Source organism: Capsella rubella, unplaced genomic scaffold (assembly GCF_000375325.1).
Source record: "Capsella rubella cultivar Monte Gargano unplaced genomic scaffold, Caprub1_0 scaffold_5, whole genome shotgun sequence".
NCBI lineage: Eukaryota > Viridiplantae > Streptophyta > Magnoliopsida > Brassicales > Brassicaceae > Capsella > Capsella rubella.
The window spans coordinates 11,316,386-11,328,008 of record NW_006238919.1 but is presented as its reverse complement, the minus strand read 5'-3'; the positions used below and the strand labels follow the sequence as shown (position 1 = coordinate 11,328,008).

The 11,623-nt window shown below is 33.8% G+C and overlaps 3 protein-coding genes and 1 long non-coding RNA gene across 4 annotated transcripts; 2 read left to right on the top strand and 2 right to left on the bottom strand.

The window, feature by feature from the left end:
* The first annotated feature begins 986 nt into the window (after positions 1-986).
* Positions 987-2,685, top strand: LOC17885684 (protein STRICTOSIDINE SYNTHASE-LIKE 8). The gene is made up of 3 exons (XM_006291248.2): positions 987-1,295; positions 1,427-1,681; positions 1,849-2,685. The coding sequence occupies exons 1-3, from the start codon at positions 1,009-1,011 to the stop codon at positions 2,426-2,428; spliced, it is 1,122 nt and encodes a 373-aa protein (XP_006291310.1). The 5' UTR covers positions 987-1,008; the 3' UTR covers positions 2,429-2,685.
* Positions 2,686-4,055: 1,370 nt separating this feature from the next.
* Positions 4,056-5,596, top strand: LOC17885217 (protein STRICTOSIDINE SYNTHASE-LIKE 8). Its single transcript, XM_006291252.2, has 3 exons — positions 4,056-4,368; positions 4,514-4,768; positions 4,961-5,596. The coding sequence occupies exons 1-3, from the start codon at positions 4,082-4,084 to the stop codon at positions 5,547-5,549; spliced, it is 1,131 nt and encodes a 376-aa protein (XP_006291314.1). The 5' UTR covers positions 4,056-4,081; the 3' UTR covers positions 5,550-5,596.
* A 2,541-nt stretch (positions 5,597-8,137) lies between these two features.
* On the bottom strand, positions 8,138-8,650 carry LOC111830702. The gene is made up of 2 exons (XR_002834035.1): positions 8,618-8,650; positions 8,138-8,497 (listed from the first exon to the last, which is right to left on the bottom strand). It is a non-coding gene; the product is annotated as an uncharacterized LOC111830702 (long non-coding RNA).
* Positions 8,651-9,557: 907 nt separating this feature from the next.
* Positions 9,558-11,574, bottom strand: LOC111830519 (ribosomal RNA small subunit methyltransferase NEP1). The gene is made up of 8 exons (XM_023782754.1): positions 11,485-11,574; positions 10,870-11,223; positions 10,692-10,784; positions 10,465-10,609; positions 10,256-10,366; positions 10,081-10,163; positions 9,886-9,943; positions 9,558-9,769 (listed from the first exon to the last, which is right to left on the bottom strand). The coding sequence occupies exons 2-8, from the start codon at positions 11,206-11,208 to the stop codon at positions 9,690-9,692; spliced, it is 909 nt and encodes a 302-aa protein (XP_023638522.1). The 5' UTR covers positions 11,209-11,223; positions 11,485-11,574; the 3' UTR covers positions 9,558-9,689.
* Positions 11,575-11,623: the final 49 nt, after the last annotated feature.

The following is an 11,623-nucleotide window of genomic DNA, read 5'->3' as shown; positions in this document are numbered from 1 at the left end:
ATATATATATATTCTTTAATAATAGTAATTTATTTTTCAAGATCTTAAGTCAATAGTGAACGTGTCACAAAATCTCTAGTCGTTAAACAAAGGACATTAATCGAGAAGCCGCTAATAAGTTTATGTTTTCAATTGATATAAATTTCATTCAATATGATATAAATTTAAGATGTCACATGATCGTATATTTTTCGTATCAGTATATCTGTGTTTATTTATTTTTAATTAGTTGGTCTACCAGACTACTACCCTGTATAATATTTTTTGGCAAATTTTATTCTTTTCCCCAAAATTTTCATATGTTAAAATTGTTAAAAAGAAGATTCGGGATCATGACATAATATTATTTAAACATCAATTATTTTTCTTTTTTATTCAATTGGCTTTCAGTCTCCGTGGTATTCTATTAGCATTTTTTTTTTTCTTTGTCGTCGATTGTATTGATTTCCAAATTGGAAAATTACATGGTGATCAGAGTCCAATAATACAAAACATGCAAAGTTCAAAATAGGTCCAATATAAAACACTACAAAGCAAGATAAGCTAGCCTCATAAAAGACACGTACTAAGACACGTGTTGTTTACTTGTTTTGCAAATTAAAAGTGGAAGACGTCGATTGACTCGTCCACAGAAGCTGAAGCGGTGGCTGAATTTTTTGCCGACGAGAGTTATCACCTATTCCAGCTGCTTTCTCCGATTCACCATAACACCACCTTTTGCTAAATTTTATTTTCTATTAGCATTTTAAGTTCCAGCTACCCAAATATTTGACTTTTGTCGTCGTTGATATTTTTTTCTTAAATTTTTTAAGTGTATTGACAGATACGTGGCACTTCGAGATGGCCAATGACATGGATAATAATAAGTTAATAACGTGTGTAACGTGTGTTAGTCCGAAATCACTTATAAAAAAGCCTCACGTCAGATTTTTTAAATCTATTTATAGAGTCTTGTAGTACCTCAGTATCATCATTCAACACACATTTTCTACAGAGAGAGAGAGAAACATGCCGATTAGCCGGAGAGTTCTGACTCCAGTCGCCGCCACCCCGGTTATTTTAGCCGTCGTTTGCTTTTCTTTCTGGGAATCAATCATCCGGTCGGACAACTTAGAGGGCACGAAACATGTCCTCCAAGATGTTAAGACCATTCCTATTCCCGCCTATGGACCAGAGAGCTTAGAGTTCGATCTGAAAGGTGAAGGCCCTTATGTTGGCGTCACCGACGGTCGTATCCTCAAATGGCAAGGTGAAGAACTCGGCTGGGTCGAGTTTGCATATACTTCTCCTCACAGGTTAGATCGTAACCTAAATCACCAAACTGCATGCCGTTTCTCTGTTTTTTTTTTTTTTTTTTTTTTGTATAATTGAATTTATGTGATGTCGGCTCCCATTTATTTGTATTTACTTTTTTTGGTGAATGAAGAGGTAACTGTTCGAGGTATGAGGTAGTACCAAGTTGTGGGAGACCATTGGGACTTAGCTTCGATAGGAAAACAGGAGATTTGTACATATGCGATGGTTACTTTGGGATCATGAAGGTTGGACCAGAGGGAGGCTTGGCAGAGTTAGTTCTTGATGAAGTTGAAGGTCGTAAAATTATGTTTGCCAACCAAGGGGATATAGACGAAGACGAAGATGTTTTCTATTTCAATGATAGCAGCGATACTTACCACTTTGGGTAAGTTTTATTACACGCTAGCTTCAACACGAGAAAATAAATATATTCATTACATAAATATTAACCGGACATGACGATAGTTTGAGACTTTTATGGCCAAGTACAACTTGTAAATGTGTTATGGAAGTTAACTTGTAAATGTGGTATGGTTGTTTTTGGTTGTATAGGGAAGTATTCTACGTGTCTATGTCCGGGAGGAAGGTGGGAAGAGTAATTAAATACGATATGAAGAGTAAAGAGGCCAAAGTTATTGCGGAAAATCTTCTTTTGCCAAATGGTCTAGCTCTAAGCAAAAACGGATCATTCGTAGTCACATGCGAGAGCAGTTTGAACAGTTGCCGTAGGATATGGGTCAAAGGTCCCAAATCCGGGACCAGCGAGATTTTCGCGAGTCTCCCGGGTGCGCCAGACAACATCCGGCGTACGCCAACGGGAGATTTCTGGGTCGCATTACATAGTAAAAACAGTTTGTTCTCTCGTGTGTGTCAGTTCCACCCTTGGATCGGGAGGTTTTTCATGAAGGCGATGAAGATGGAGACTGCGATTCATCTCACGAACGGAGGAAAACCTCATGGAATTGCCGTGAAACTCTCCGGAGAGACGGGAGAGATTCTTGAGATACTTGAGGACAGTGAAGGGAAGGCGGTGAAGTATGCTAGTGAGGCTTATGAGACTAAAGATGGAAAGTTATGGATCGGCTCTGTCTTTTGGCCGGCCGTTTGGGTTCTTGAAACATCTGTTTTATGATTTCAAATGAGTAAAAACAAAATTATCACTTAGTTGTGGGATTTGTTTATCAGCGGGAATACATCTTGGTTATATTATATTTATGCATGATCGGTTTTTAGTTAAAATAAGTAATCGTGTTATTGCAGAAGACGAGAACAAGTTCAAATTCTCTAGTGTAATAACTAACATCCTTACATTGTTTTGAATTCTTCTACCTCTTCAAGAATGTTTAGGATTTTTTTTTCATCCAAATAATAAGAAACCATTATTTAGTAGATGAGATGTTTTTCCTGACTGTATCAAGACTTGCTTTATAGTTTGTCTTTACATTTACACACGTTAATATCAATGTCCACAAGATGTCGTCAATATTGACCTGAACACCTTCTTTTGTTGTCGGTATTGATTTCACACCTTTAGCGACTTTTGTTTGTGGTCGAACGAAAAAGAGTCACTTCTTTATCCCAACAAAAAAAAAAAAAAACGAAAAGAAGAAAGTTTACTTGGAAAGCAATACTTCGATATAGATTTGCATTCAATCTGATATATGTGACCAAAACAAATAAATAACACTTTTGTATATTGTTCTTCTGAGGAAAAGGAAAGCAAGGGTCCTACGAATGAACTGATCGTAAAACAATGGGCATGCATATACAGTATATGGTTTTTGCTAAGAACACTAGTTAAACCCGCCAAACTATAGTGGACTATATGTCATGTTGTATCATTTGAGAGGATCATATGGAGACTTAAGAGAGTGATGTTCCCTTGAAGAAGGTAAAATATTGAATCTGGTGAACAATGTAATTACAGTGTACTGTTATAATAAATCTAGTGGATTTCTTCTTTTCAAGATCTTTTTAAGAAGTTGTTTGTTGTTTCAACCAATAAAAAAAGAGAGCCTCTGAGACTATCTCCATTAGAGATATTTAATGGAGGTCTTTATATTTTAAGAAAATGAAAAATAAAAAGAAAATAGGAAAAAGAAGGTGATAGTTTTAAGACATCTATTTGCTATGATATGTTAATTTTTTCGTGGTTCACATTTTCAAATAATACAGTTATATTAAAATATTAATTTTATTTAAGTTAAAACTTTATTTTAATACATTTACTGATGTGGATGTTCTAAGTATTTATGGTTTAAATTGATTAAAAATTAAAATTTTATAATATCGTACATTTTTCATATATGTCTATCTGTATAAAATAAAATAAAAAATTTAGTTGGTGTACACCTTTATTATACTTTTCCCCCAAATTATCATGACAAAATTGTTAAAAAGAAGATTCGGGATCATGACAAATATTCTTAAAACATTCAATTATTTTCCTTTTATACAACTTTTGAATATTCGATTGGCTTTTTTCTCCGTCGTATTCTATTCGCATTTTAAGTTCCACCTTCCAAAAATATTTGACCTTTGTCGTCGTTTATATATTTTCTTAAAGAATTATTTTGTTTTATTTTATTTTTGATAAATACGTGGCTCTTCGAGCAAGCGATGACATTGATATTAACGTGTGTAACGTGTGTTATGTCTGAAATCACAAAAAAAAGAAAAAAAAAGCCTCGCGTCTCATTCTTTTTTAAATCTATTTATAGAGAGTCTTGTAGTACCACAGTATCATCATTCAACACACATTTTCTACACACAAAGAGAGAGAAAGATGCCGATTAGCCGGAGAGTTCTGACTCCAGTCGCCGCCACTCCGGTTATCTTAGCCGTAATTTGCTTTTTCTTCTGGGAATCAATCATCCGGTCGGACAACTTAAAGGACACAAAACATGTCCTTCAAGATGTGAAGACCATTCCTCTTCCCGCCGATGGACCAGAGAGCTTAGAGTTTGATCTGAAAGGTGAAGGCCCTTATGTTGGCGTCACCGACGGTCGTATTCTCAAATGGCAAGGTGAAGAACTCGGCTGGGTCGATTTTGCATATACTTCTCCTCACAGGTTCGACCGTAATCTAAAACCACCAAACTGCACTTCCTCTGTTTTTATTTATTTATTTTTTTAATAATAATAATCGAATTTATATGATTTAGTATAATGTTGGTTCTCATTTAATTGTGTTTACTTTTTGTTTTGGTGAATGAAGAGATAACTGTTCGAGGCATGAGGTAGTACCAAGTTGTGGGAGACCATTGGGACTTAGCTTCGATAGGAAAACAGGAGATTTGTATATATGCGATGGTTACTTTGGGGTCATGAAGGTCGGACCAGAGGGAGGCTTGGCAGAGTTAGTTCTTGATGAAGTTGATGGTCGTAAAATTATGTTTGCCAACCAAGGGGATATAGACGAAGAGGAAGATGTTTATTATTTCAATGATAGCAGCGATACATACCACTTCGGGTAAGTTTTATTACACTCGCCAGCTTTTTCAACACATCAATAGTTATTTATTTGTTGGTTACAAGAAAACATATATATTACATAAAAAAATAACCGGACATAAAATAATTTGAGACTTTTAAGGCGAAGGACAACTTGTAAATGAGTTATGGAAGTTGTAAATGTGGTATAATTGTTTTTTTGGTTGTATAGGGAAGTATTCTACGTGTCTATGTCCGGGAGGAAGGTGGGAAGAGTAATTAAATACGATATGAAGAGTAAAGAGGCCAAAGTCATAGCGGAAAATCTTCATTTACCAAATGGTCTAGCTCTAAGCAAAAACGGATCGTTCGTAGTCACATGCGAGAGCAGTTTGAACAGTTGCCGTAGGATATGGGTCAAAGGTCCCAAATCCGGGACCAACGAGATTTTCGCGAGTCTCCCGGGTGCCCCAGACAACATCCGGCGTACGCCAACGGGAGACTTTTGGGTCGCATTGCATAGCAAAAACAGTTTGTTCACTCGTATTTCTCAGCTCCACCCTTGGATCGGGAGGTTTTTCATGAAGGCGATGAAGATGGAGACTGCGATTCATCTCACGAACGGAGGAAAACCTCATGGAATTGTCGTGAAACTCTCCGGAGAGACAGGAGAGATTCTTGAGATACTTGAAGATAGTGAAGGGAAGGCGGTGAAGTATGCTAGTGAGGCTTATGAGACTAAAGATGGAAAGTTATGGATCGGGTCGGTGTATTGGCCGGCCGTTTGGGTTCTTGATACATCTGTTTATGATTCCAAATGATTTAAGTAAAAAACAAATTATCACTTAGTTGTGTGATTTGTTTATCAGCGGGAACTTATCTTTTTTTTTTTCGTTTTCTTTTTTTTTACCATCTTGTTGTTTGAGTCAATTCTTTTCTTTCGAGAGAACTTGGACTCTGCAAAATTTTGTTTCACTTGATCTTTGGTCTCTTCTTCTTGTCTTTCTTTTTTATTATAACCTTAATTTTATTGATCTATATATATATATATATATATTATCTGCTTTCATGGCCTCTATATATTTCTATCTAATATATATGCAAATATATTATGGATTAATAGGATATTTAGTACATTTTGAGAAGTTAATTGGGGAAGTGATACATTTACTATTCAAAATTGGCAAAATAGTATATTTGTGAGATAGAGAATTTGTGAGATAGAAAAAGAAGGAAAAAAAAATGACAAGGGAGGGCAGTTTTTGTTGTTTTCCGATTTTCGTTCTTTTTGTTTTTTTTTTTTGTTTTTTTTTTATTTTATTCTTTTAAATATTCTTACCCCAACATTCTAATAACTAAAAATTCTTGGTTTTGTAATTTTTTTTCAAACTTTTTTTTTGATTCACAAAAATTTATGTTTTTTTCTCTATAATTTGATATGCATTTTGCTTAGTATAATTTAAATACATTTCATATGTATATATATTTTTTGTACATTAAAGCATATGTACAGACGTATTTGTACAATTTAGTATATGTACAGACGTTTGTGTACACTTGATTAGATGTACAGAGTACCCCGTACAGCTTACTATATGTACGCATGTATAAAAAATTACACATTTTTATCTGTACAACTAATATGATATATGAATTTATGCATATTTATGTACATATTCGTACACTAATATGTTGTACGGATGTTATTGTGTAATATTTTTATTATTGTACAAATATATGTTTTTACACTTCTGTACATAAAATATGATGTACGAGTTATATTATATAATCATTATATAATTATTCTAATGGCATACTTGTAAATAATATGTTTTTTGAGTGATTAAAGGTCAACAAAATAGTAGCAAATAGTGATAATGTACTAGTTTACTAATTGTAAATAGTGATTGTACTAGTTATATAATTAAGTTTCAAAAATGTACTATTTCTCCAACACATCCATATATTATTAGTGATAGTAAAAAATAATTCCACCGCATGTACGTGTAGTATAGAGTGTACGTGTACTTTTATACTCGTATTGGAAAGATCTTTCCTTTAATTTAGTTTGATTCTTGTCGTCAAAAGATTCCCGAATGATATGAACGTGGAGATCCACCAGCCTTTTCTCAACTCGATTCCTTTTTTCAAAATATTATGATAATAAATTATACTACAAAAAATAATAACTTATAGTGTGATATTTTATAGAATTCTGACTAATAATACGTGTGGAGATCGAGATATTTTATTTTATTTTTATATTGAAAGAATGCCAGATGGTGGGGATCACATGCTTTCTTACCTGAAAAGTGATAAAACCTGTTATTACAAATTAAAAACTAATAATTAAGAGCAAATTATGAAAAGTACTAATAAAGTTAAGTGGGACTGGTGGATCATGGATCTAGACTTCTAGTGGTGCCAAATAAAGAAATTTAAAATGCCTAGTTAACTTAAATGAAAACAACAATAATAGAGTAAATAGGACAATTAAAATTTTGTTAATACAAGACAAAGACTAAAATAAACTAGACTACAGTACGTTATTTAATACACGTTCATATGATTCTGTTTTTTTCTAGAAAAAAATAAATTCTGAATGTTTTGGAATAAACAAATAATGGTGTTTTAATTATTAAATTTTGAAGTACTATGAATTTTGTTTATTTTAAGCCTTTTTTTTTTAATCTCCGTTCTATTTATTCCGATAAAACAATTCCAATATGTCCTTACCAAAAAAAAATAAAAAAATTCCATTATGTTCCAACCCTTCACTCTACTACATTCACTGAATATTAAATTAAAGCTATACATGATTTAATATTAGATTTAAAGCTACACTTCCACCTTTTATCATGATGTCGGTATTGATTTAAAACCTTTGCAATTTCTCGTGGTCGCAAATAAAAAATCACTAGAAATAGCAACTTGTAATTAGATTTACATTCTATTTGGTTATGGGACCAAATAAACAAATAACAACAACGCGTATTTTTCACTTTTCTCTTAAAGAAAAATACAAGATTACATAAATCGTTGTTTCAAAAAAAAAGATTACATAAATCGTTATGGTTAAAGTTTTAAAATAATAAAGAAACATTAAATAATACAACGGACTAAAACATATATTGAAAACGTAAGTAAAAAAAGAGACGGGATTATATAAATCGTTATGGTTACAACTTTAAAATAGTAATACAACGGACTAAAACACATACAGAAAACGTAAATATGCTAATGTTAAATTTGGATTTTGGTTATCCTGAAAATAAATCTACTCGAGGATTTTATATTATAAAGGCCACCAGTTTTTTTTTTTTGTTTTTTTTTTTGGTAAATGTTAATTTTATACCAATATTCTGAATTTTTTTTTTTTTTTTTTTTTTTTTTCTTTTGTCATCTATACCAATATTCTGAATATTTTTGGGTACATGTTGATGTTGATACAACTTGTTCAAACAAAAAGGACAACTAAAAGGGAAGACATATACAACCAAAATAAAAAGCAAGCGTGATAAGCCGGTCTCGAAGCGAGCAATCCAATTGCTGCTTGCACAACTGAACTGGAAGAATGGATGGATGAGAAGATCGTAGCATTACGCTCCCGCCATATCAAGTAACATGAGGCCTCTATGAGCAACTTGAGAATGATGGTAGCCTTAAAGAGGGAAGAGACCCGGGACTGCAAAATCCAAGAGGAGATGGAGGCGAGTGTGGGTGGAGGATGAGCCCATACTCTTAGCAGCAAAAGCTTGCCAAATAGCCTCTGAGAAAGAACATCCAAACAAGTGGTGATCATGAGTTTCTATATCGTCAGAGCAGAATAACCCATGATTGCTCTGAAGCTGAAGGAGCAATTCTAATAATCTAAAGACTAAAACCTTACCTAACCTTTGAGAAAGACAAAGCAAATCTGTCTACATCTAGACAATCTTTTTCCATATATAAGCCGTGCGTTTAATGGACTCTTATTATTACTCTTAGGTTAATGATTAACGGTGAGAATGATTATTTCTTATAAAATGTTGCTTAAAGATGTGAACGAGGGAGGGACCTTCACCAGCCTTTTCACATCTGCGGATTCTTTCTTTTGCATGTTTTCTATATTTTTATATTTTTTCAAAATCAAAATATGACAACTAATATGCATTATAGTCTATATAATTCTTACTAGATCAAGATACATTTATAACCAATATGTATAGTCTATTTTCTATATTTTTAAATATGGTTTTGTTTATTAGCATAATCATTTTTTTTTTTTAATGTGAATATGGCTTCGTTAATTAGCATACGCCATACATCTTCATATCATATGGCAGACAATCACACGCTTTTTTTTAAAAAAACAAATCACGTTTAAAGCTACGTTATAGGTGCGATCGATTTGGTTATTATTACAATAATTAAGAGATTTATTAAAGTAGTAAAAGCTAAAAATTAAATAAAAATCGTTATTCAAAGTAGGAGTACAGTATATAACATTCTCAAAGTTAAATAATAATTTTTATTTTTAAAATGTTAAATAATAAAAGGAAATTGAAAGACCTAATAATTGACTCAAATGATGTTTTGATGTTATCGGCCAATAGGATAACGAATTTTACACTATGTATGTCTGTTCTATATTATGCTGCTGTAGTAATAACCTGAGTACAAAACTAGTGACGCGTTCTCATTCTAAGCCAAAACTTAGACAGGACCTTCTTCTCTGCCCGTGGACTGATTAAGAGATACATTATTGTGTGTTCTGATAATTAATCACATGAATTCTCTAATCCCATCACGTTAATACTATGTTCGAGTAATATAGTGGAATCACAAAATTTCTTTACGGAAAAAGTATAAACTTAGATAGTAGATGGCCAATGTATATCAACATAACTTCCAAAGTAATTCCAGTATTAGAACAGTAGAGAAGAAGACGAAACAACTTTAAGTGCAGGCTAGTAATAACTTCATATAATATTCCAATTTGTTGCTAATGCCTCGCAGATTCTTGAGATACAGTACGCTGCGCTCAAGGGGTAGGCTGAAACTGCAGAAATCAAGGCATATTTTTTTCAGATTATTTTGTTTCATCCTTTTTCTCTTTCTTTTGAAAAGCTCTTTTTTTCCATAAACAAAAGGACAGAATGAAGGAAGAAGACTTACTCGACACAAAATCATCAATGTAGTCACACTCTATTTTCCCGTGTGCCATTGCACCGAGCTAAAATGGAACGGTAAAAAGCAAATAAGGAATGTGTTTGCATACGATGGCTATATGGAAGCTGAAAGCTAAATCCTATCACTAAGCAAATGAATTGGACACTTTGAAAGAGTGAGAAACATTTGGAGGTCACTTACCACAAAAACTGTGTCTGTATCATTACAGACAGTACTTAAGTGTTTCTGCATAGTCACGAGCTTCTCAGAGCTATGCGAGAAGCCTGATATAAGAACGGGACATTCCTTACTTTTAGCTTATACAATGTCGATAAATTACAAAATGTAGGATGGAACTAAAGGGCTATCTTTTTACCTATTTTTAGGGAGTTAACTGGTAGATGATCTTCGACAGGGTTCTTGATACACCGTAAAAGTTTCTCACGGTTGCCAACTGCAGTAATGCTCAGCTTCTGTAGCAATTGCACTGCAAGACCAACAAATTGGATAAGAAACAAGAGAAACTGACAAGGTTAAAGAGTAACAAAAATTGGCCAAAGACAAGAGGAAATCCAGACAACTCACACATGATTCCGGCAAATCGTCTGAAAGTTCTTGGTATACGAACATGTGGCTTAACTTCAAAAAGGACACCTTTTTCTGTTCTAACATATACTGCTTTCAACCTCCCAGCCTTATTAACCGGACTATCCAAAATCATTAGAAGAGCCTGAAGAGGGAGATACACAAAAGATGAGTCACAATTTGATATAAGCTACCTAGATATAACTAAAAAGATTAAAGAGCCTGACCTGATGAGTGATATCTGGTCGGTAATCAGCCGGATTTCTGTTATTTTTTCTCAAAAAATGAGCATGATCATCCGAGTTTAGCAGTTGGTAAGTCTGCACACAAGAATCACATATATAAGTACCATTAACAAAAAAAAAACTCATGGCTTAGTGTAATGCAAACATTCCAGCAAATTACCTTTCCAACTTTGGCAACTTCAAGAGAGGCCTTCTCAAGCACAAAAACAACGCCAGGCTTTTCCGTTCTAGTGCTACGATCACCTAGGACAATAGGTATCCCTCCCACAATATCCTCTGCTGATGCTGCTGCTTCTTCTTCTTCTTCCTCAGTTATTTCCTTCTCTTCATTATCTTCCTCTGCTACTGAAGTGTTTTCTTTCTTCGATTTCTTCGAACTCTTCCCTGCCTTTTGCTTTTTCTCAAACTTGGGTTGTTCCTCTTCCTCATCTTCTTCCTTATCATACCTCTCTGGTCTCTCCTTTCTCTTGTTCACTTTAATCCCATACGGCCTCACCATCTTCCTTCAAACTTACTGCACAGATATTTAAGTCAATCACAACCCCGCTGAGCTACAAAAGCAGATGCTAAAGTACTAATCTTTTTACATCAAACAGGAATATACGACGGCGAAGATGAATTCATACATAAAGTAATCAAATTTCTTCAGGGCTATCGCTTAGGAACTACAGAGAATCAATGCAAACAAACACAGTTCCGTAGAGCTTAAATTCTAAGTTAAACCGAACCCGATGGTGAGAAACAGCTAAATTAAGAGAAAAAATCAATCGCTTACCGAAACTCTTGAGCTTCTTGCAAAGAAATTGAAGTGAGCAGGCGACTCGACAGAACCTTTGATAAACCCTAATTTGTGTTTTGTCCTATTGTTTTTGTTTTTTTAAGTTTCACATACATTATATAGTTGTATACGGCCC